We start from the raw sequence: 26,006 nt of genomic DNA, 5'->3' as shown, positions 1-26,006 counted from the left end.
GAGAAATCCATTTTTAGAATCCGCTTTCAGGAGCAGGATCTAAACTGTTTAAGACTGTAAGGCACAGCTCTTGCCTATCATTAGACTGACTCTATAGATACCCAATAATTAGAAATCACAGTGACTAGGTAAAATCATTGGATTTTTTATTTACATAATGCCATTCTATCATTTTATAAGAATGGCTAGAACATGTCATCTTACATTTTTGTTTATATGGTGGAAATGCCTTTTAAAAATGAGCGAACCCCAGTGTTGCGTTGTGATCTTGCAGCCATGCAATACAGGGCTGTAAGCTTTTGAGAAGACATTTTTACAAATAAGTGTGGGCCAATCCTAACTTACAAAACTGAATTGGGGTTCTTAACTTTTAGTTGAGAGCTGTCTATCTATTATCTTAAGCTAATACTGAAGCAATGGTTTTTATATAATAAAAATGAAAGACTAGAATATAATTACCTTTATGGTTGAAAACAAACAAACAAAAAACCATGCTAGATTTCTTTTTTTTTAATTTGTGGAATATATCCTGAAGCAACTTGTTTCCATTTTGTTTGAGGCTCCCAGAGATATTCTCTGCAAGTGCTGTTCATAAGTCTTACATTGCACAGTCTCATTTTGCTAGAAGTATTTTTATTTTTTTTATGGCTGTTTGTAGCCATGTAGAGTAACTGATAAAAGTTATCCTAAAAGAACTTGGGGTTTTGAGTTCTTTTCCAGAGCATGTTTCGTTTGTTCTATTGTTAATATTGTCTCATCTGCTATGTCAGCTTCTCTCATTGGTATGCAGTCAGATAATTCTGATAGTTCATGCCTTGTTGAGGCATTTCAGGTAACTAGAATTAATGCAGTCATTGAATGGTCTGCTCAAATCTAAGCTCTTATTTGACTTTCATCAAAATAATGGATTCAGCCTCCTTATATCTGATAGTGTTGCTTTTGGCTAGACAGAAGAAATAAGATCAGTGTGCTTGCTAATGCACAGGAGATGCTAATCATTACTTGAAAATCTATCACTGTTTATACTGTTAAGTAGGAGATACTGTTTTGGTACAAGCAACTGCGAGTTGAGATAAATTCTTCTGCAAAATGCTCTCTCTTTCCTCTAAAGATATCCAAGCTTTCAGTTAGTTGATAATTACTGAAGCTCCTAACGAAGCTTTCAGGTCTTAGGTAATCCTGTTCATACAGCTTTTCTTTATCAGTTTATTAGCAATGTAGTAATAGTGTGTTTACATCACTTTAGGAGCCAGTTCCCCATAGCATCGTACTGTTCTTATGTGACAGGCATTGGGGGATCCTCTATCAGTAATATGTTTTGTCCTGCCTCTGAAAGCCTCCTTGTTAGGTAATCTTCTGTTAGAAGGGCTAAGGAAAATGAGTGCTTGTGGCAGGCTTCCCACCTAACCGAAGTAATTTATTGTGATAAGGTAACTCTTCCTGTATTTTCTATATCAGTTTCATAAAATGCCTTTTTTGCTTTTTATTGTGTAGTCCCATTACAGCAGAATTTTGCAGTGGAGACTCAGTTGTACTGTATTTGTCCTGCTGGTCATTGGATAGGAGTACCCCTACAGTGGGTGGTATCCAGGCAGTTTTGTTGGGTGCTGCCTCTGCCTATAATTTGTCAACATAGCACTAACTAAAGCCAACAACAAAAATTCTCTTAAATTTTCTTTTTCCTTCTGGTAGATTCTGAATGAAGTTATCTTGCATGCCTTTTGGTAGATGAATTATTCAATTGAAATTTCAGTGTGTTTAAAACCTTATAAGTCAGCTAACAGTAATCTGTCATGTTCCCTAGAGTTAAAGCTTTATTTTTCTTTGTGTCTCCTGTACACCTTAAATTCTGTTGATATCAGTAGTTACTTTATTACCTAATTTATTGTGTTGATAATAAGTCTGTTAACTTCTGTTATATCATAAAGCTAAGCCTGTGTGACCACAATTCTGCAGCAATTTAATGAAATGAAAGGCATTATACAAATTTGGATAATGTTTGTAATGTCTTAAGATAAGAAATACAGATGATTACAAGATACTTATCTTGTACTACTCAATAAGTGTTTTATCTTAACTGAGCTTATATTTTAATGTTTTGATTTACATTTTATTTACTTTGTTTTTATTTTAGGACTTGGATTTTGTTCGGTTTATTGTCAACTGTTTTACAGATTATTATCCAAACTTTCTCAGTAAGTATTGCATATGAAGTACAGTAGACTTGTTTAACAGAAGCATTTATTAATATTGCAGATGATGGGGGAGACTTTTTTGAAGTCTTTTTGCATGCTCTTTATGTGGTTTTTAAAAATAAGTGGAAGGCTTGTCTTTGGAATTTAGTGTTCTGACTATAAGATTTGATTTTTAGATAAAGCCTAAGTGCATAGAAAGCTTTGACATTGTAGATTCAGGATATTTTTGCACTTTTAAGAATCAGCACAATTGTGAATATAAAGTTTGTTTATAATATATCCCAAATGAGCTGACTTTTCAAGACATATGAATAATTTGCTTTGTATTTACCAGTTTTCAATCCGCATGTGGATTGAAAATCAATATATATATCTACTAGAATTAAATTAGCCTTTTTTATCTTTCACTCTTTTATCTGGGGTGAAGCTTTGGAAACTTATATGACAATTGGTATCCTTTAAGAGTCTTTAGGGAACAAAAGAATACTGGCTATAGAAAGTCTTCAGTAGCCATAGTCTGATTCCTCAGAACAGGATTAAGGCATGTTGGTATGTGCATAGTTAATTGCCTGCTAATTTTCTATGAATAGGTGAAAATTGAATCACTTTTGCCAGTTTGTTGTACGTGAGTGAAAGTGTCTGAATTTTGGAGCTCTGTATCAGCAATTGCTTGAACTCTGAAATGAGATTTCAGTTTATTGACAAGTTTTGAACTTTGATCAAAGATTGAACTTAAATAGAAGTGCAGCAATGTTTTTGTTTTAATTTTGACATTTGAGAAAAATGTTTAGGGACATTTGAGTCAAGGCACTAACTTTTCAGGCTTCTTTCCTAAAACAAAACAAGAACAACAAAAAAATTAGAACAAGTGTAGATTTACAAAGACTATCTGCTTGGGAAAAAGAGGTGCTGAATATACCTGTTAATCTTCTTTATTTTCCATTAAGCAGGTACTTTTCTAGATCAGGATAAATCCTTACCTTTCTCTGCCTTACTGGGGTAATTAGTTACTAGTAATATGTCAGAAAAGCAGTAAGCCAGAGAGATTTTGTAAACAGTTTCCACATAAATACTTATTGCCTTAGTATAGTAATAGAAATAGGCTTATACATGCTATAAACTAGTTTCTTCTACAAGGAAGAAAGCATGGCAGTTTCAAAAAATGAAGTATTCCCTTTTTACATTACCATTATTGTTGTACTCCCTGTTAAACAGAAATACCTAACTTTGTTTCCTTTTCTTTTCAGCAAAGATAGTGATCTTTGAAATGCCTTGGATAATGAATGGCAAGTAACTTTTTGGTTTGCTTTCTTAAGATCATGATGACTTTTTAAAGTTAGAGTGAACAAGAAGCATCTTTTATCTTTTTCTCTAGATACAGTAAAATGGTGGATTTGTTAAATGGTCATCTTTAAATCTGTTGATGTGTAGGCTGCACATAGATGTTTTTCTGTTTAGTGTTGTATTTTGGGTTACACTTTTAAATGGATTAAAAATTTGTCCTGTTACCTTTAAAACTTGAGAGACTTTGGTAAATAGTCTATTTCATGAATGTTTCCAACTTTTATTCTTTAAAACTGGATGAGTTCATGATTCAAGAATACTGTCATCAACATTGAGTACTAACAACCAGCCAAAAACTATGTTGTACAATTTAAGTCAAATGCCTGCCTGCCTGACACAACATGGCAATTGTTATATGCATGTATTCTGATGTATACTTCGTTATTTATCCTTAATTATAATGTATGCAATAAGCAGGTTATTCCAGTATCTATGCCACTTGAAATACATACCTTTATGGTAGCTCTATATTCTTCCTGTATAATTAAGTTTTACCACCAATAAAACAACTATGGTGTTTGAAAGCTCTAAACCAGAGTAATTTAAAGCAGCAAAATGTTTAAAATGTGTATATATAACTTTCCCAACCTCCCTCATACAGATTTGGAAATACAGTTGCTTTACAGCTCTCCCCTGTACCACTGCAATCCCCCACTTCCTCCAGAACTTGCTAGTCTGTGATAGGTTTGCATTCTGCTATAGAAAAACATAGTCCGTAAAATGTTTTCTTTGTAAATAATATTTTTTTTCCTTTGCATCATGTTCCCACTTTATAACAGATTTTCAGAACAGGCCCATATTTTTGGGGCGTAGCTCACTTGCTTCATAAGGTCTACTGATACACTATGGAAAAAAAAACCTTCTTGACATCTTACGTATGCTTTTTTTTTTGTTTCCATTATAAAGCTGCTTTTAAAATTGTGAAGGGCTGGCTTGGCCCGGATGCAATAAGCATGCTGAAGTTCACAAACAAGAGTGATGTACAGGAATACATCAGTGGAGAATATCTGCCACCTCACATGGGTGGAACTGTAAGTATATTATCACTTCATAATCCTTTTGTGATAGGTTGAGCCATGCTTATTTAAGTAACATACGTGATGTTGCAACTTGGCAGTTCTTGGATGTGAAATTTCTTGAGATTGTTCCGTTAAAATGATATTTTCTAAATCACATTAGTATAAAATGGATTATTTTTTGTAAGAATTTGGTATCTTGTAGTCTTAAATGTAGAAATCAGTTTTGTGAATGATTTTAATCATTCATTTTCAAGTCCTAAGAAATTTAGTTTTCAGACCTTCAACAGCAAAAAATATCTATCCGTTTTAAATGCCTTTTTCCACTTTTCTTTTCCCTTACCTGATGAATTAAAGAAGGATTGTGTTGGTTTATGATACAGGTTCTGCAAACAGAAAATAGATTTCATGGCCCTCTGAAAATTCATCCTGCTCCAAAGCTATGGTTTAGGAAAGAAAGTATTGCAATTATTTTTCCTTTGTTGTCCCTAGGGCTGCATTTTCTAGGACACTATAGAAGACTTTTTAAGAGGATGTTAGAGAGCATACTCCAAAGTATTTTTCAATCCAGTATTGCTTTGACAGAAGCTGGATCCTATTCTATTATGACCTAAATGGCAAAACAAAACAATGCTCTTACACAACAAGCTTCATTTTTTGTAAAGCTGGTAAATAATTTTGCATAATTTTTGTAACAGAATCTGCAGAAAGGATATTTATTTTCTTTAAAACTTTTGCAAACAGTTTATCTTAATGGAATAAACCCACTGTAGTAATCTTTACCTTTTTTTTTTTTTCTTTTTTTCATTTTTACTTTTTCTCCTGAATGTTTTTGATGTTAAACAGTAACAATATGGAGAAAATGAAGATTCTGCTTCAGCCAAAGTAGGAGAAGCTTGTTCCTTAGTATTTAAGCTCAAAGCAGAGTGTTGGTAGCCAGAACATCATGCAAAAACATTTTGAGAATGTACATAGTGTTACTCTGTTTCTATTTAACTGAAAATAGCACGCTGTAAAAAGCACTTTTTAAATGACGCTCCTATCACAAAAACCTGAAAAGATCGTATCCTTCTCCATAGAAAATTGCTGCCTTAACTCCACAGTCTTGTGTAAGAACTTGCTTGTGTTAGAGAAAGTTGAAATCTCTGAACTTACATAGTGGACGCTGAGGGAAGGACTGATGTTGTCTTAACTGGCTTCAGTAAGGATTTGAACAACAATGGCTCTTCTGAGCCTAACTTCCAAGTTGTTGTTTTACTGTTGCAATAGCAGGGAAAGCTCTTCTTTTCACTCTTAGACCTCAGTATCTCCTGTCTGCTTTATACTGTTGTATCTGACAGCTAATTCCCTTTTCAAGAAGCTTGCTGCTTTGCTAAATATCATTTTGCATCCTTTATCCCCCTATATTGAGCACACAGAGTTAGTTTTCCTTCATCTCACCTTGGTCCTGAAAGCTCTCAGTGCTAGCTATAGTGACCAAGCTGGCCCCATGTTGGCCAACCTGCTTAGCTGTGGTGCTAAGTTGTAGTGACAGTAATAAATTAGTAGTGCAGGAGTACATCTGTTTAACACAGACTCTTAAGTGTGTTTATTTCAGAAAAAAAAAAAAAACCATATCACTGCTTATTAAGTCCTATATTTTGAACCAGCAGATGTTTTGTCTAACTACTGAGTCTCTTTAGTATTTAAACACTTAATAGGTGTTCTGAACTTTTTACATCAGAACTGTCACCATCTGCAAGTGTTGTTAGCAAGTATTCAGTTAGTCTCCAGCACTTTTTCTGAAAGTGTGTTTTCTCTTGATGTGATCGAGCTTGCCTTCTCCTGAGACAGCTAGAGTCTGAAGAGGAAGTGCATCTACTAGTGCTAGTGTTGACAGGCCAGTGGGGGTTTTTGTTCATTTTTTTTAAGGTACCTGATATGTAAAAAATATCTTCCACTTTCTACTGAAGCATTTTTCCCCATATCCATTTCCTCTTTTAATGATTTCCAGTCACTTAAGAACATGGTCAGCTTTGCAACCAGCATAGTGCAGATGAAAGAACACAGCGTATCTGTTCTTTGTTTTTGCTCAGTACTCTAGCCATAAGTATACTCTCCTTTCTCTCCTAGTTCCCTACTGGGATCCATCCTGCGGAGTCAGGTTTGCACAGAATCACAGAATTCTAAGGGTTGGAAGGGACCTTGATAGATCATCGGGTCCAACCCCCCTGCCAAAGCAGGTTCCTTAGAGCAGGCTGCCCAGGTAGGCATCCAGATGGGCCTTGAATATCTCCAGAGAAGGAGACTCCACAACCTCCCTAGGCAGCCTGTCCCACTGCTCCGTCACCCTCACAGTGAAGAAGTTCTTTCCTGTGTTGGTGTGGAACTTCCTGTGCAGCCTTTTTTGCAGCCTCTGTTCCTTGTCCTGTCCCCACAAACCACTGAAAAGAGGTTGGACAAATCCCTCTGTCTCCCACACTTCAGATATTTGTAAACATTGATAAGATCCCCTCTCAGTTTTCTTTTCTCAAGGCTGAACAGACACAGGTCTCTTAGCCTTTCCTCATAGGCTGAGAGATTCATTTTATTTCATGAGAGTCATTTCATTTCATAAGTTTCATCTTCTTTATTTTGCCAGATGTAAACAGCTAGTGGAGCAGGTCACTTGGTCACTTTGGGAAAAGTGTTTGCTATGGAATCCAGGTGTCCAAAAAGAATGTTATTTAGAGACAAGTTCTGGAATTAAATAAAAAAGTAGTCTGTTTTGGTAATACAGCTTGAATTGTTCACCTTGGAGTCACCAATTGCTCTGCTTAATCAAGGGAACTGTTCTGTGTCTCCATCTGTCAGGATGTCTTCAAATATGTTTTGTTTTTGCTGTGACATGGGTCACTCACATGATAAATTTGAGGCTTTCCTTAGCATGAAAATCCTTCAATCAGCTGTCACCCAGCTGAGAAAGGAGGAAAATGACCTAACTGGTTTTGGACAACTGGTGGATAAAGGTGTCTTCAGGGTATCCAAAGCATTAATACTAATTATGGAAAACAGAAATGTGTTTTTTGCAGGAATTTGCACATATACATCGCAAGTTATATCCATCAATATCTGTTGGCTGTCACTATTTCCGTGCTGCTAATCAAAGAGGGCCTATGTACCATGTACTTGGTTTTGAGAGTTTCTTGTCTGTGCTGCATAGGTCTCCCTATCTTTTATTAAGGGGTGCGTGTGTCTTGAAGAACTTGTTGAAATTGCCCCAAACAGATTTAGGAACAAGTTGATGATAAGCAGTTTGTGAAATTGGGTCAGATGCACAAAAACCACTCCCTAATACTTTGCATATAATAGTAAATGTATTCAAAACTTGTTTTCCTAGATTCACAATCCTTAGTAGTCCACATTCTACAAGAACGGTTCCAGCTCTTGAAGATAATGATAGAACAGTTTGTTAGACACATGTTTTTGTCTGGCCAGGGAAATTTGTTGCTGCTTCAATAACATTTTGTACAGGATCCAGTATGTGCACGTTCCATAGGATTATTAAGCTTGTTTATTTGCCCAGTTTTCCTTTGTCAGAGGTAAGCAGTTCACCCCTGTTGAATTCAAGGTTCCCTCCACTGGTGCCAGCATTGCTGCACTATTCATATGTATGAATTGACAGCCTATAGCTTAGGTTTTCTTGGAAGAACCTTTAATAGATCTGTGGCCTGAAGTTTAAGATATTAGTCGGCCTTTTGCATGCGATTTCATGGCCATTGTGTACATGCAGTCTTAGAAAATAACGGCTACCATGATTAAAACCTCTACCATTACTGACAAACATAGCTGTGTAAAGTCTGTGTTCACCTTAAAAGAAAGCTGTCATTCTGTGGAATGGATGTATCGAGCATTGGATAAATCTGTCTTGTTTACCTGTCTGAGGCTTCAGCCTTGTTAATAGGTAAGCCCGTGTCACTGAAATTGATGGATTGTGATTGACAACTGAAAGTCCCACACTTCCCACAGTGATGAGATTCACGTCAGCTGATGACATTACCCAGCATCATGGTGAAGTGAAATGTGCAGCAAACATAGCATCTCTCCTTTTTTTTTTTTTTTTTTTTTTTTTTCCTGCCTAACGTCAGATCTGTTTTGAGAAGACAAAACTTTTTTTGTTTCAACTCTGCTGGTGGCAGAGTTTGGAAACAGTGGGCATGGCTCAAGTCTGCCTCAAAGAAGTCAATGCTTTGGTATTTTCCTTTTCCACTGGAAAAGCTAACAAACTAACTCAGTTTACTTGGGGTTTAAAACTGAAATTGCAGTAGAAATAGTGCCCTATTTAGAAGTTGTTTCTAACATTTTTTTAATCACTTAGAACATTCTTTAGAGACATACAGTCATCAAGGATGGAAAAGATGTTCAAGATTACTGAGTCCGAAACCATCAACCTAACCATACAGAACTCTACCATTGAACTATGTCCCTTAGTGCTGTGTCCACATGTCTCCTGAATACTTCCAGGGATAGGGATTTTGCCATTGCCCTGGGCAGCCTATTCCAATGCTTGACCACTGTCTCCATGAAGAAATTCTTCCTAATGTCCTATCTAATTCTCCCCAGTACACCTTGAGGCTGTTTCTTCACATCCTAAGCTGTCATAGTTGTAGGAAACATGGTCTAAAACCTAACAAAAACAAAACAAACAAACAAAAAAAAAGCACTATGACTTTGAATACTGATCCTTGATAGACCTAATACTACAGTTCTATGTGGCTCTGTAACAGTTATTATAATTTAGTGGCTTTAGGAGTCTGTTTATTAATGATGATAAAATCAAATCTATTTGTAATATCAGCTTTCTGCACAGGGACCTAATATAAAATAGGTAAATGAAACTTGCAAGTCATATGAAACAAAATAATAGTGTTTCCATTTAAAAAAAAAAAAAAAAAAACAAACCTACAGAAGGCACTTCTCATCATGCTAAATGGTCTTTTATAAATCTCCTTATGTTTTAGGATTCTTTCAAGTACAGTTATCCTCCACTTGTTGATGATGACTTCCAAACACCTTTATGTGAAAATGGGCCCATTACTAGTGAAGATGAGCATGAAAGTAAAGAAGAGATTGATGCAGATGCCAAAGAAACTGGGGATCTGAATGAAGAACAAAATCTTAATCAGAAAAAGGTATCTGACTGAAGGCTGAGGCAGAACTAATTATATGTTTACAAAGTAAGATAGGGGTCATGTAACTTTTTTTTGTGCTCAGGCTTTTTTTTTTTTTTTTTTTTTTTATTTTTAAATAAGTACACAGTAAAACTGAAAAATATAACTGCAGGTTCAGCCTTGCTTCTTAGTTTGAACAGATTTGACTGTTAAGACCAGCTTTGTGCTTCTGAATGAGTAAAGTCTGTACTAAGTACTTAGTATGCTTAGTATGTCTGGAATTTAGTGAATTGCACAGTAATATTTAAAAAGTCTGCGTACTGTTTTCAAACCTTGTCTTTCTACCTAGTAGATTTTTAAGCTTGGGTTATTTTGTGGCAGATATTTTAAAATACATCTATTGTTCTCAGATGCTTAAATCAGTACGCACGTGAGAAAATAATTTTTTATGCCTTACTGAAAGCTAACTTTTTTAAAAATTGTTTGTAAAATTTAAACATATGAAAGTAATCACTTAATCTCAGGACAAATTTTATTGCTAATCTATCAATTCTATGCTGACAATACAATCTTCCTGCAGTGTTGTTTATCCACAAATATAAGGCATTATTTTATATAAGTGCATGAAGTTATACTTCAGAATATGCAGTTATAGTCAGTGGGGATATTGTTTTTAAAAATGGCAGGAAAAAAACAGAGAAATCTGAAATTCATTCACCAGTGCCATAATTAATATTGGAATATGAATTGTAAAACTTCTATTTAATTGAGTGGAGCACTTAAATATTTTATTAGTATTAATTTTGGTTTCATTTACTGTGTTAAATTTTTGTCAGAATCACTTGAGGCACACAGCTAACTTTACACTTATTTTTTTTGCAACTTGGTATTCTATTCAAAATAAATTCAGTGAAATAATCTTTTTAAAGTCAAAAAGAAGCAATATGTAACTATTGTGGCTTCATGACCACTGGGCTCTAGCTTGTTTTGGTTATAGCACGTCTCTTAAGATCTGATTCTCAGATACAGACATATTAGGAATCCCTGCTTAGTGTGAGAGTTGGCTTTGGTGCTTAATAGCCTCAATATTTCTATTTAGTTACTATCTGATTTGCTTGGTTGACTTCAGCTTTATACTTATGGTATTTCTGTCTATTACAGTGTTAAAACTAATGGTTTGGTTTATGGTATCTTCTTTTTTTTGTACTGTATAATTAAGGTGCTACTTGGTTTTTTTTTTTTTGTTTTTTTTTTTTTTGAGTTAAGCAGACTGATATTTTTACTCTTATCAATTAACTCTGAGGCATGTTTAAGGCGTCACCCTTAACATACTTTAAAAATTTTGGGTTATAGATCTCACTGTTCCTGTTCCAAAAAATACAAAAAGTGAATTGTTTTTCTTAAATTTGCTGTTCTGTTCACATATTTAAGGATAATACTTCCTATTTCTTACACAGCAATACTTACTATTTCTTACACAGAAACATGTCGCTTCAATATTGCATCCTGTTCCAAAATGTTTTTCAGAAACAGTCCCTTATTTTGTGAGTTGTTGGTATTTCTTAGTCTTAAGTTATTTTGTGTCTATTTTAAACATAAATAATTAACTATTTTTGAATAAGGCCAGCTTCCAAACTGACAGGTTTCAAGTGATCTTTGAGAATTTTTCTTCATTATTATTTACTGTGGTACTAATGTTTATCTGCAGTATTTTGTCATCATCAAGAATTCATCTGATTTGTTTTCTGTATGTATGCCTCCTGTCATCCTATAGAAATGCTTAGCTCTTTCACAGAGTAGAGGGAGCCATGAGTGATAAACTTAATTGTAAGTGCCTTTCATATCAACACCAGTATTTGGAAACAGATTCCACATCTAAAGTACACTACAGTAATATTTTTTTTTTCTGGTAATTTAAATCAGAGGTATTTAGAATAAATTCAAACATATGACAGGTGCAGTATATTTACACAATAACCTTCTAATATAACCACAGTTATTAAAAAAAAAAACAACAAAAAAAAAAACACCTGTGCGTTTTTTATGTTTATCTTCTATAAAACAATTTCTTTAATTCCCATGCTTCAAATTTACATTATCTGGATTCTCTTCTGTCAGTATTTCAAGTGGAATAAACACAAGGCTAAGCAAACTGCCTAGCTAGCTAGCTGATCTTCATCATACCACTAATGTTTCTGATTCTCTGTTTTTTCCCTGTTACGCACTTTGTTGAAAATAAAGAACTCTAAAATTATGATGTGGACATCCAAGCCTGTTGACATGCATATAGTTTCTTAATATATTGAGGAAAAACTTTGGAACCTACAGTATCTCTGCAGTTTCCTATGTACCAGTTCCATCAGTGTTACTTCTTTTAAGTCCAGTACTTCAGAGTTCCATTTAAAAATAATGAAGATTTGTTTAGCATCTCCTAAATGCAGTGTGTGGAACTGTTGCTGTGCTTGCTCTTCAGTGTTGCAGTGATTGTTTTGAGGGGTCTGCTTTGAAAGTTTTTTTTCAGTGGAAGAGTAACATCAGTGCTTGGTAAACTGATATTTGAAGTACTGCAACTTATATGTCTGGCATTTTCAAAAATAATCAACTTAAGCATCAGGAAAATACTCAAGGGTGGGAAAAAAGGCAAAAAAGCTTCATCATTCATGTTTAATATATAACGTAACCTCTAATACACATTTTTTAATGCAGTGGACATTCATCGTCCTTAAAGAATGAATGCACATTAAGCTTGGTCTGTAATGTATAAATTGAAATAAGCCTCATGTTCCTTGAAATACGTGCATGAATCTGTAGTGTGTGTAACCCAGTGTTCTAGTTAATCATTATAACTATGATTTTTACTCAGATGAATTCTATAGAACAAAATTCCAAATCAGAGGAAAGTGACAAAACAGAGTTCAAACCAAAAAATGCAAAGAAAGCACTAACCACTTTTAAAGGACCTTTATTACATATCAGGTAATATTAATTTTCTTTAATTTTTTCAACAATGTGCCTTGGACACTTGAACAGTGAATTTTTAAAATTGTTTTTAGACTATTAAACAACACAGTAGTTGCAAACAAAACAAATTCTTACAATTTTTCTGGTTTTATGTGAATCTTCAGTGAATCTTTTGGTGTAACCATTGGCATGCCTTTTGTGCTAATTAATAGGTGTATATTTCATTTCTGTCGGGAAACTCTCATTGGCTTTAAATTTGTGAATATCTGTAAGAAGAACAGTTAATGATTTGACACTAATTTCTTAAGCCAATGAAATTGTAGCATTTCATAGAGAAAACAGCATACACTGTTAAATCTTGCTTTGTTTTAACTTAAGATGTATAAGTATATACACTAGTAGTTAGAACCAATTTAAATGAATGGGTACAAAACTCTTCCTGTGAGAAGTGCCTTGTATAAATGGCATATCTGCTTAGAAGATTTTGTCATCCAAGATTCTTATGTCTTACAGTTAACGTGCTTCTTATCAGGAAAGTTTAAGAAAAAATAATCAGGAAATCTTTTTTTTTCTTTTCACCAACTTTCAGGTTGAGATGCTTGTTTAGAAAATGATTTAGACGTTAACTTTTATTTTTCATTTCCAGTTTGCTATTAGATGAATGCAGAAAATAAGATACAGGTATTCCTTAGCTAATTTCATAAATGCTTCACTGAATTAAATTTGAAGTGAATTTGAAAAATGACATTTTTATTAGCATGTGAACATCTTGTGTATGTCAAGTTTTCCTTGTGTTTGAAATGAAAATTAGTTATTTGCAAAAAATCTATTTATAGTCCTAGTTTCTTGTATAGCTGTACAAAGGCATAGACTGCAGAGTCATTATCTTAAAAGAATTTCAGAAATCCATGGACATCTACTTAGGTTTTGTGTGAAGAGAATTCAGATGAAATATTTTCCTTTCTCTCCATGTGACAAAAGAAGCTGCGTCCTTCCATCCATTTAAAAATATTAAAAATAAAAAAAAAAAAAGTGCCTTTTTTCTCTTAATCTTTGAAGTTCTGCTGTTGGAGTAGAGGTGTTGGAGATGATGTAAATTTCAAGAAGAATAAACTTAGTCAATTACAGTGGTGCTAATACTTGCTGTCATGGAAAAATAAAATACTGGTTTCTTTATTGTTTTTGCTGTTTGTTCCTTGAGTAAACTCTTGAAGGAGTATGCACAGTCCTTGTTCTTTATTGATGCTGTCACTCTGTAGAAGCTAGACCTGCTTTTGATTTCCCTGGAGTCTTTCTCAGGGCATTGACTTGACATTATATATTTTACTTTATAACCAAATAACCAGCAGATTTTCACTCACAAGCATCTATATCACAGATGAGGCATGAATGGAACCTCTGCCGGTAAAGTTAGGTTATGTTTGCTGATACCAGCATTACCCTGTCCAGGGAGCCCCAAAGAGACTGAGGAGGGAGCTGAGGCACAGCGGTGCTGGTAGTGTGAAGTCACTAACAACCGGTAGCATTTTTGTGCCCAAGTGCTTCTGCAAAGTACCCCCTGCACAGATACTTCTTAACTGATGTCTACTTACTACTATGTGGCTTTGGCGTATGGCCAAAGCTGAGTAACCAAGCAGAACTGGCAAACTTGGGCTCTTCTTTTTGTTCATGCATAGTTGTGGCCACAAGTGATTCATCTCTTCCTGGTTTAGATCATTATTGCATTTGCCTTGCATTCCTTCCAAGGGAAGGTAGATCTCTCTTGGCCCTCCTGATGAATAAATGAATACATTTGGTAAGGCAAAACAAAACAAACAAACAAAAAAACCTGCAATGGTTCAATTGCACTGTCTGGCAGAAGACAGCTCATGTTGTAGTATGTTTGGAGACTGGAATTTGTAGTATGATCTGAACTGCTATATTCCCACACATCAGATAGTAAAGACAGTAGTATGAAATGGAAAAAAAGCTCTGGTGTTAATTTAAAATACCACCCCCATCCCATACTGTGCAACTGTTTGACTTGACAGACAACAAACGTTCAGTGTTGCCCTGAAGTGTGTTTTATTTTTTTTTGTCAGTTGCCACAGTTTGTGGTAGGGAAAAAACATCAGGCTATGGCACAATATTCTATCCTCCAGCTAGTTTCTTTGCTTATTTTGACACTAGTTAATGCTTTCCAATACCATTTATGATTTATCTTGCAATTCTATAATGCTCATGGCTGCAGTAACGTGGTAGTAAGACAACTGAAATATCTCCGTTCCATTTCCTTACTGCTGTTGGTTATTTAGGCTGATAATTTGGGAACAGGAATAAAAGAGCTGAGAGGAGGAGATAGTTACCCTATTAGTCATTTTTTACACATCACTTTCTCGTTTTCTGCCTTCCTTAGTACAGTTCCTTCCTCACCACCAAGAATGTGAACTGCCTAATACATTGCAAAACATAGGCACCTTCCTCCCACACACAATCACCTTTGGACTCCTGTTCTAGCATAGCAGTTCAGGCTCGCCATCCAGCACCAAGGATTTATTCTTTTTAGCTAATACACTTGTATGTTTAAATGAGAGAGAAGAAAGAATTGGCATTATGAAAGGAGATCATTGGAGGAAGAGGTCAAATGTGAAACTGACGTTCTAAAAAGGGGGGAGCAGAAGTAAAGTAATGTTCATTTTTGCAAAAGGCTTTCTGTCAAAGAATACCCATTTCTGTAGTACTGCATACTTTGGGAGTTCTTTGCAAATTCCTATTGTGGCATATTTAAAGAAAACAAGTTTTTAATTTGTTTCTAGTTTCCTCTCAGTATACGAGCATGCCCTGCTTTTTTGGTCTGTGTGTTCATTTGAATGCTTAATCCAGAATAAATTGTGGTAGTTTAACATGGTTTTAAAAGACTGTGTGACTCGTAATTTCACAAGAATATTAAAAATAAGCAAAGCCTTTAGATATTTTTTTTTTGTGCATGCACCTTCAGAGGTATGTGAAGACTGACTAATAAGTACAAGTCAACTTAGCAGTAGTGGCTGAGATGTATGCTGCTCACAGATACCTGCCTACTCCTCGTATGCATGCATGATGGCCATTAACGAGGGCAGACGTACAAGGTGGAAATTGCTAGTAGGCTGTAACAGTTTACAGCCCTTCATATTAGCATTAATTGAAAGTAATTACCTTTTCCCTTAGCATACCATTATAAAATGCAGAGAGTAAAGTGACTATATGTATGTCTGCCAAGCCTGCTGTTGCAGATGGTCATGCTCTTCCAGATGGAAGCAGTCAAGGGCTGTAGACAACTCAACTGATGCAACTAAGTCCATCCACATGTAGACACTGAGTCAGCCCTAAGCTTCACTACAAAATTTTTGCATTTTTTCACAACTTTTTAAATGTAAAACTGTTTATAGTGACGGTAGCTGAAAGGTTGAAAGTGTTTTATTTTCTTGTATGTGTAGCCCGTTTGTTTCAATGATATATGATAAAGATGATTTGAATAAAACTATTCTTTCAATATTTCTCACTAGCCCTGCAGAAGAACTATATTTTGGATCCAAAGAAACTGGAGAAAAAAAGTGTTTGATAGTTCTGACAAACGTCACTAAAAACGTAGTAGCTTTTAAGGTAAATATCTTAAGCGTGACCTGGTTTACTTTATGAAATGTATAACTTTTTGCATAGTTTTGGGTAAGGAGGTGGAAATACTATTAAGCCACTTTTCCAGTCCAAATTTTTATTCTGTTGGGGTATTTAAAGCAGATCAAAGAAATCTTTTGGCTGAATTTGTGCATATGGTGTACCACACCAAAAGGGATAATCAGCAATACAAATCTTTGGAGCATTGACAAAAAACAGCTATTGTGATTGTTAGTTTTTTAGTGGTAGTCTAATACTTCACTTTAAAAAAAATATGCTTAGAACTTTGAAAAGGGATCTTTTTATAACTTTTTGCCATTTTAAATCTTGGCCGGAAACAAGTTCATAACGCTCAATAATGATGCAGCTCTGTCTGCAGACGTTGCCATCAAAGGAATGAATGCAGTTATGTTTGCTTCAGAAATTCTGAGTTGACTCGCATCTTGATTTGGTTTTCTACCACATCTTTTGTGTTTTCTTCACATACAGATAACTGTAGTTTCCGTAATCCTGTTAAGGGTTTGGACAGATAGTCCATTTGATATTCTTGGCTTTATTTATGCATATAAGAGAGGCAGTAATAGGATATACCAGACAGGAAAGAATAAAAGTGGTTGAGAGGAAAAAAATAATGTGATTATTCCTACAGAGTACGATAATTTAAAGACCGTGTGCATCACTGTGTCTTAAACAATGTTTTACAGTTTTGGTATTTTTAGTCAAGGCAGAATTAGGTCATTAAAAGGTCATAGTTTGTATGTGTATTTACTATATGCTTGCTTGTTACTTTTTGTATTTAGGTGAGAACAACTGCTCCTGAAAAATACAGAGTTAAACCCAGTAACAGTAGCTGTGAACCTGGCACGTCGTTAGACATAATAGTCTCTCTTCATGGTGGTAAGTAAAATCTTATTGTAGAATTTTTACAAAGCCTGGAGGAGTAACAGGCTAACTACTTTGGATGCAAACCTTTGTTTGGTAGTAAGGCTGACTAAAACTCCCATCTACCTGACTGAAGTATGGCATTGTTACTATTTGTTACTGTCAGACAGTATTTGAGTGGCCCATACTGGTTTACTACACCTAGCCATAAGCAGATGTTGACTGCAACTGATTCAGTTTCTTGTCTTAAAAAACAACAACAACAACAAAAAGTTAGTGGCAGCTGGCTCACTCTCTTATAGTGAAAGTTTATCTGTAGAAAATCAAGTTTTCTAAATTGTTGCAAGGGCAGGTGAATTTTCTGGAGAATGTTTTCATTACAAAATTGTGGGTTGCCATTGAATCACTCACATGAAACTCTGTTAAAAAGCAACTGCCTAATTTAGGAACAAAGGTAGAGAAAATTGGTGAGCATAAGAGAATTATTTCACCATTTTTATTTCTAGTAAGTCAGTGTTCAATGTCCTGCCCTAAACAAGCTCTTATTTCAATAGGTTTTTGTTCAAAAATGCTCCATGTGTTTTGTCATACTGTTATTTTATCCAAGCACCCGTTTTGCTTATTTTTATTTTTACTTTTTTCCTTTGAGGGCAGGTTTTGCAGCTTCTCTGCAGGATCGTTTCCTTATAATGGCAGCAGAAATGGACCAGTCTTCTGGATCAGGTGTACAAGATCTGTCTCAGTTTTGGAAAGAAGTTCCTAGGACCAAAGTGATGGAACATAGGTGAGCATAGCGTTTTCTGTTGACAGGTTTTTTTAGCCATCATTTATCTGATTAATAGCATTTGCATTATCATAATCAGTGAAGGATTCTACAAACCCCAGTTGTGTGCTTGCTGACTGAAGTATATCACTGTGACTTCCTCTCTGTTTTAAGTTATTAGAGGAGTTTTTTAACATGTAAAGCATCATGGTGTTCTGTACATGCTTTTTTTTTTTATATTGTTGCTTTTTTGCGCTGCTTTAAAAATAAGTGGAAATGAATGTCATTGGACAGGAAAATACATGTGTACAGTAGATACATATTTTTAATAGGAATATGCCCCTTTAGTTTTCTAAAAAGAAGCATGCAAGGGGAGAATTAACAATGCAAAATATTTTCTAGGAAATATTAGAAAATACTCCCTAAATGCTTAGGAAAAATAATTGTAGAGAAGATCTCTGTAAAAGCCATCACCTGTTAAGATGTATGTTTTCCTTGTATAACGGTGGAAAAATACCACTAGGAAAATAAGTATCCCAATATACTGTTTTAAATATGCCTGTTACTCCTTTCTTACATCTGTTCACATCTAGCGATGTCACTGCACATGTTAAGGAGAAGCATGCATGTTATCAGGGAGCTTCTGCTGTGTTTATAAATCGTGTAGGATTCCACTGCCTTTCATAGTGGCATGAAATTCTATTCCTACATATTCAACTGCAGGAGAGGTGGAGTATGTGCAAAATATTGTGATGAAAAAAAAAAGATGAAAACAGAAGGAAAACCTTTAGTTTTTGTTTACTGTTTAATAACTTGTTACATCTCTGGTAGCAAGTTTTTGACCACTAAATAAACAAATGGATTCTGTATTACAAATTTTAAAATAAAGAAGGTATATTTTACCTGAGCTTACAGGTCATTATGGTCTGTCTTTATATATGAAAAACTGTCTAAATGTAATTGGTGAACTGAAGAATGAAGAAGCCTTTTCAGACTGTTGTTACAATGGTTATTTATAAAATTCATCAAGCAGAACAGATTATAAAGTACATATAACTAACAGTTGTTTGGACTGTTTACTTTCCCTATTAATTTTTCAATGTTACATTAAACTTACAGTGTTTCACGTATCCTTTTTTTTAACCCTTTAAACAGGCTCAGGTGTCACGTCATAGAAAGTAGTAAGCCTTCTACTCTTACATTAAAAGAGAATGCATTTAATATTCCAGCAAAAACCAATGAAGATTTACATATGCAGGTAATAGTATATTCCTTTGTGCTGAATAAACTTAAAATATGATAGAGATAAAAATAACTTATTGTACTTAACTTCTTTGGTACTTTGTAGGTTAGACTGTTTGAAAAACTTTAGTACTTGAGAGTAACTAAACCAGTAATAGTTTTGTTTTGTTTTGTTTACTTTGAGTGTTAATGATTTAATAAAATACATTTTCAATGCATTTTATTCATTTCTTTTTTTTTGTATGATCTCAGGTGTGAATGATACTCAGCATTATGTACTGCTTAGTAGCATAAAGATGTCACCTGCTTGATATAGGCAATAATTTGTAACTCTTAGAAGTGCTAAGCTTATTTAGGAATTTCCTGAAGTATGTTCTGATAGATGTATCACTAAGAGATGTCATTTTTATATTTTTACTGTGCTTAAGTTATCATGGCTAAATAGCTCTAAATCATCAAATACTTTCATTTGTAGTAATTTTAAATTAATGAAACTATTTCTCATTTCAGCTAACTCATTTACTGCAAATTAATAAAAGACTTCAAGAACAGATTGATCGCTGCCTCTGGTTTCAGCAGTTGTCAGCCGTTTTATCATTATTATCAATTACTGTTGTTGCCTTTTGCTTCTACCTGGTGTATACCCAGAGAGGCTGAAAAGAACTGCTTTACTCTGAAGGTGCTGCTTATCATGTTGGACTTGAGTGGAAAAGGTTTCAGTACTGCTCTTAGATAATGGAACTGCCAAAATGAGGCTTGTGAGCCCACAGCAATGAGTGATGATAAAATTTTCTGAAAAAAGGAATGAATGACTGGCAAAGGAAATTACTGAAACTTGACACTTCAAACAGTTCACGAAGATTTTAGAGCTTGGAGTTATTTTCACTGTACAACTTAATACTACTGAACTGGAGGGAGGAAACCAAATACAACAATATAATTTAAAACTTTTTTTCCTCTATTCAAGTACTTTAAATGCAGTATTTAATTTCTTTTCATCATATTCTTACATTCAGAATTACTCTAATAGAAATTGTAAGCAGTCTGCTTAGTGTATTCTAAAGGTTTACTTGTTCATTCAGGAAAATTTACAGAAATTAGGTAGAATAGGCAGATTTTTTTGTATAATCTATGTAAATTCGCGTATAAAGGAAGGTATTTGTTCATAGTAATTATTTTGGTACTTCAGGGTCATTGCTTTCATTAGTTAAATTCCTTATTTTTGTGCTTTTCCTGAATGCAAATGTACTGTAAATATTTCCTAAACAAATAACAGTCACACAGCCATATTGACCAGGAAAATAACCCTTGTTCAATCCCAAAGATCCTAGTCAAATTGCAGGAGGAGTGTAACAGTTGACTTTTGATGACCTAGTTATGGTTCTTAAAAAGGCTAATAAATAGTGTAAGGACTTAACTCTGAGATGTGCAATATGCTTAAATCACAGATGAATTCGTGAAAAAAGACAGTCGAGTCAGGAAGATTAAATGTTATTAAAGGCAACATAAAAGTGTTGTATCTACCATTTCTCCAAAACTGTTGTAGAAATGGTGTATGAAGCTAGTGTGAATTTATTCTAACACGGATTCTTTGTATTCATGGCTGTAAATATGTACATTAAAATGCTAAACACCTTAAAGGAGACTAATGGTATCTTTCATACATTTATTTTTTTCACTCTAGATGAAGTCTAAAATTTTAAAATAATTTCTTTACTAGAATTAGTTTTTGCTACAAATTTACTTCATAATAGATTATTTAGTTTTGACTGGTTGATTTCAATAGACAAGAAGAGATTATTGGGGAAAAATAAAGGTAATACTCTGCCACTGTCTTTTTGCTGACAGTATCTCTCCAATGTGTTGTAGATGTAGTTCCATTTCTAGGAAATAGAAAAAGGCAGTTTAGAAAATGTGCTAGTAAACTGATTAACTAATAAAGCAGCAATGATTTAATATGATTACTAAAAAAAACTACTATGTAAAAGGCAAGTCTTCGGAATTGTTTGGTGCGTGGTCTTCTGTCCTTTCTTACTTTATACAGTTTTACTTAATCTGCATTTTCTTAATTTTTCACTAATCTCATTTCTGTACATTTTGCTTACCAACATTTGGTTTTCTTAATGAATTGGCAACTTATATTGTTCACTGCTTACTATGAAACTTTTGTGTAAATTATTTTCACGCACACAACATTCAAATGCTTGCTTTGAGCAAAATGGATTGTTGTCTTGTTGAGAAAGGTAACTAACTTGTAACTTTCAGATAATACTTGCTAACCATGCTATTAAAATGATTCCTTCATTTGAGTGGATTGAATAGCACTTTACTGTAAAATTGCAAGAAATATATTCTTAGAGTCTTTGCCAATATGAATATTTGAATGTTTTGGTGCTTTCATAAATATTTTCAGTATTCTATTACTATGTTGGTATTTTCTTTGTATGATGGATCAGATTAACATTTTTTTTCTATTTTAATATGTTTCAGAAAAATGCAGTTACAAAATAAAATTGAGGAAATACATAGTCTTGAATGTTCAGTGTTTTTAAAGTAGCTCCGTCCTTGGGTTTGGTTCTCATTAGTCTAGATACTTAGCATGAAGTAGGGGTCAATATGGTAATGACCCATAGTCTGTTGCATAATGGAAGTTTTGATCATATTTACCAGACAAAAGTAAAATAGATCACCTTAAATTCTTAGGCAGAGTAAGATAAACAGATATCAGATGATAATACCATGGCAGAAGTAATGCAAATCCATACAAAACAAATATGCGTATCTTGGTAAACATAACTGTGGTTTAAATATTAATAATAGAACACATTTAAATTTGTCCATACATCACTGTTCAATAAAATGCATTCCAGGTAAGACTCACTGCTTTACATCCTGCAGTAGTTTCACAAGATACTGTGCCTGAGCCATGAAGTCTGTATTTCCAGTTTATGCATTAGTTTTGGAAAAAGTAATTAGTTCTAATTAGCCGAGAGGAGCATGTTGTGGGCTCTTCTGTGAGGCTAAAAAATCATCTTAAATGAGTTTCAGGAGTGTGTGGCTCATTGTTCCCTGGAAGGTGGGTCACTGAGGAGTAACTGACTCAGTGTTGTGTCAGTTGCTGCATTGCCATGATAGGTGGAACAAAGGCAAGCAATTGTAAGTTAGTGTTTCAAGCTAACTTATTTCAGTATAACCTTTGGAATTCTCATGCCTATTTCTCAGGCACTTTCCAGCACTGACAGGTTCTGGGTTTGTGTTTCCTGCAGCTAGTGAGAAGCATAGCTTCCCATTTTCAGTTTTCTAAATCGTTTCAGTCTTGCTTTTCAGTTCAAATTTCACAAATCTTGGTTTTGCCACTTTTATGGTAAATGCCTACAGCATTAGACATAGAGACTACTTAGAAAATGAAGTGAGGAAAATCTACCTCCCAAGAAGCATGGCTCTAGTGAGGTTTTTCTTCTTCGCAGAGCAGGTGAGTGCAGTTCCACGTGCTGGCCTTGGCTGAGACTGATTCAGATGACTGATTCAGATTGATTCCTGGTCAAGCTTTGCAATTACTACTTTGCTACTTCTGAGAAGTACTGAAGTACCTGAGTTGCATGAGCAAAGAGTGAGCAGCTTACCAGATTTATATCAGTAGCTATCTCAACTCCCAATTTACTTCATTTGCCAGACTGGTGCATCAAACTACCTACTTGACATGCTCTAAGTCACTCCTGTTTTCCTAAACATTGAAAGAAATGCTGGGCTAACAGCTGGAGAACATTCAATTATTGCTGCGTGATTGCAGCTAATAGCACCTGTGGTTTTTTTGGTTGGTTGTTTTTTAAATTGCAGTAGGCAATTCATTCTCATGGAACAGCAGAAGTTAATAGTGAAGTCCAAACAAAAAACCCTTTTTGTGGGGGCACAACACAAAATCCTCTCAGTTGCCAGTCATTGTAGTCTTCAGCACAGTACAAAGTATAATGGTAGCCCACTCAAAGGGCAGTTAAGTTCTTCATTATGCCAATGGGTCTCTTGATTTGTTAGTAATATTTCCTCTGTCCAATTTTAATTCTCATATCTGTTGCATTAGGACTGTACTGGAGCTGGTTGAAATTTAGAAAAGCTTGAATAAGGAAAAAAAAAAAAAAGGCTATAACTTTTGTTTATTCATCTTTTATTTTCCGCAGTAGAATGTATTTATTATTTTACTGTCACTTGGGTTTGTTTGTTTGTTTGTTTCAAAATATTTTTGGAGGTTTTGCCCCATGCTGAAAATACTTTCTTAGAAGAATGGTAAATTATGCATTTTGCTCATCTTGATGAGCCCGTGGGATATGCCAGGACGTGATTCAGACAGCAAGAAACAGTGAGTGCCTTGAAATATTCTTCAAAAACATGAAGTTGCTGTGCCTGTTTCCTTTAGTCTCAAGGTCTGAACAAGACCTTGCCCCTGAAATAAATGTGCCTGTACAAACTTTTTTTAGGAAGGGGCAAAAACACAGCCTGTTAGAACTTACCAGAAGGAACAGATAGTGTAATACGTATTTTCTGTTGCAAAGCCCAGTATAAATAATGATTAACATCTACTCATGTTGTTCCAGTATATATGTATATTCCAGTACATTCCAGTACAGTAGCCAAAGCAACAAACTAGCATTGCTGCTTGAAGAGAAAGGAAATGGTAGAGATTCAAGCCATGTATCAATTTCATCTAGAAAGCCAAGAGTGCAAGGCAGATCAATGCTGCACAACGTGTTCTCACAGCCAGCTATGTAAGTGGTCTCCCTAGAGCAAGTGTTCCCCTAGGCAGGGGCCCAGGAGAAGAAATAAAAGCAATTTTGATAGTTCTGGTTCCAATCCAACATGGTTTCCTGAGATTTTGCAAAGAAATGCTTCAGACACTAGAACTCAAATCCGAATTCCAGTATCAGTCCCACGAGGATCACCGCCCCATTTTGTGTTTATGATGAAATCTGAATTAAGATGTCCTTTGGGTAATGACGATGCAGTCTAACAAACCCTGTGTGGTGGTTAATTTTTCAGAATTACAACTTTCTTGCATTTCCTTAGCCCGGTATCTGTTAACCATTGCCAGTTTCATTTTTGACAGCTTGGAGCTATATTTGAACACCTGTTCTTCAAGCTCCAGGGAAAGTGTCAGAAATGAGGAGCATCATTTAAATAAATATAGATGACAATGGTAGTGTGAAAAAGAAGCATAAACAGAATTTGTTAAGCTTTTATTGTCTAGAGTGCTACAATTGATAAATTGCTGAAAGGAAAGCAAATCTGGGCAACCACCACAGATGCTTCATTAATCTGGTACAACTAACGCTTACAGATTGATGCTTAACCTACTGACATGAGTGAACGACTATAATCCCCATACCGTGAAGTGCATTTTCATGTACACAAGTAGCATTTACCGTATTTTCCTTTTTCTTTCCCTAAATTTAAGCATGCAGCTGTTGTTGGTGACCCAAGATTCTGTAGCGCCTTTTAAAGGAAAATGGTATTTTCTTCTGGAGTTTGCAGCTAGACAGGCTTTGTTCTACAAAATGGTTGTACAAACGTGGGTTCTTAGTCTAGTCTGGAAACAGGTGGGAAACCTTAGAAAAGCAATGTTCATTTATGCCAGTCCATTGCATTATACCCTAAGAGAACGATTTTTAAATACTATCTTGAACAAATTATGTTGGTATGTATGTAATCCCAGATATTGCTTTATTAGCAGACACTGTGACTGATGTGATGCTTCTTCCTGTCCCTCACACTGGATGCCTGCGGGGGTTTTAAGCAAGTGTTAAGAAATTTATTTGCAGCCTGTGCAGAGAGTCCATCCCGGTATTCCTGTGCTGGCTGTCCTGTACTGCTACGTGGATGGGGATTATGGGGAGCACGTGCAGTTACGCTGTTCTGGGAGCCTTCAGAGAGAGCATCTATTTACTCCAGCAGGTTCCCAGCTTGAGGAGAAACTGAAAAAAAAAAAAAAAAAAAAAAAAAAAACCTTGAGGACAGGTATCCAATTCTTTCCCGTGTTTTGTGTTGATACAACTGCTAGAAACCTTGGGAAGTATTACCCAAGAAAGAAAAGATGAGGTAGTCAAGAAAGGAGCAGTATCTTGGTTTTGTCCACTCCGAGTTTCTCTTTGAAAAAACATGGTGGCAGGTTTGTGCTCCTTTCTTTTCCAGTGAGATTTACCTTCCATTTAAATCTAGAAATAAATCTGAAAAATATATCTGAAGTTTCTTAGTCACATGGATGTCATCTTGTAGCAGTCTGTAACTGAAAAATTAAATATTGTTTTTGTTAATCCTTGGAAGGCTCAAGAATGTGGAAAATCTACCCTGTGTTTGCAGGAGATTCACAGAGGAGAAGAAACTTGTTTGTTCTGTAATGTTTCCTCAGCTCTGTCCCTGTTTGTCTTCACTGCTGTCCTTGTGCTGTTTGAGCACTTCATTTTCTTTTCATATTTTACAGGCTTTTTGTTACTATAAATTTAAGTTGGTTCTATTGCCATTACAGACAGAAAACTAAGGTCCAAAATGATCAAATTTACCACTCTAATGACTGTGATCCATTAAAAAAAAAAAAAATTACACGTCAAAATTTGCCAACTTTTGGACCATGCAGATTTACTTATTTTAACATATGGATCAAAGTAGAGCTGGGATGAATTGGTAGAAAAGCAAGAAGCTTTGCTCTTTATGACAAAACAAGGCCGTTTGTAACTCAGAAGCAGTTTCTTCTCCTTGAATGTCACTAAGTCAGAGAGGATAATGAGCCAGTGCTGGGGAACATGTGAATGTGGTGTCTTTTTCTCTGCTTCAAAGTGAGTTGCAGTTGCATAGA

General features: G+C 35.0%; 1 protein-coding gene across 2 annotated transcripts in view; it reads left to right on the top strand.

Moving 5' to 3' along the window:
* MOSPD2 (motile sperm domain containing 2) overlaps positions 1 to 20,810 on the top strand; it is a 33,770-nt gene extending 12,960 nt beyond the window's left edge. For both annotated transcript variants that reach the window (XM_032190337.1, XM_032190345.1), the window contains 10 exons: positions 2,135 to 2,195; positions 3,443 to 3,481; positions 4,446 to 4,570; positions 9,535 to 9,705; positions 12,548 to 12,660; positions 16,170 to 16,266; positions 17,079 to 17,175; positions 17,815 to 17,944; positions 19,079 to 19,181; positions 19,676 to 20,810. In XM_032190337.1, the coding sequence (XP_032046228.1) occupies positions 2,135 to 2,195; positions 3,443 to 3,481; positions 4,446 to 4,570; positions 9,535 to 9,705; positions 12,548 to 12,660; positions 16,170 to 16,266; positions 17,079 to 17,175; positions 17,815 to 17,944; positions 19,079 to 19,181; positions 19,676 to 19,822 (1,083 nt within the window). In that variant the 3' untranslated portion in view covers positions 19,823 to 20,810. The remainder of the gene's footprint in view (positions 1 to 2,134; positions 2,196 to 3,442; positions 3,482 to 4,445; positions 4,571 to 9,534; positions 9,706 to 12,547; positions 12,661 to 16,169; positions 16,267 to 17,078; positions 17,176 to 17,814; positions 17,945 to 19,078; positions 19,182 to 19,675) is intronic.
* Positions 20,811 to 26,006: the final 5,196 nt, after the last annotated feature.

The sequence above is a fragment of the Aythya fuligula genome, chromosome 1 (genome assembly GCF_009819795.1).
Source record: "Aythya fuligula isolate bAytFul2 chromosome 1, bAytFul2.pri, whole genome shotgun sequence".
Taxonomy (NCBI): Eukaryota; Metazoa; Chordata; class Aves; order Anseriformes; family Anatidae; genus Aythya; species Aythya fuligula.
The sequence above is the reverse complement of the archived record's forward strand: the minus strand, read 5'-3'. Positions and strand labels throughout refer to the sequence as shown.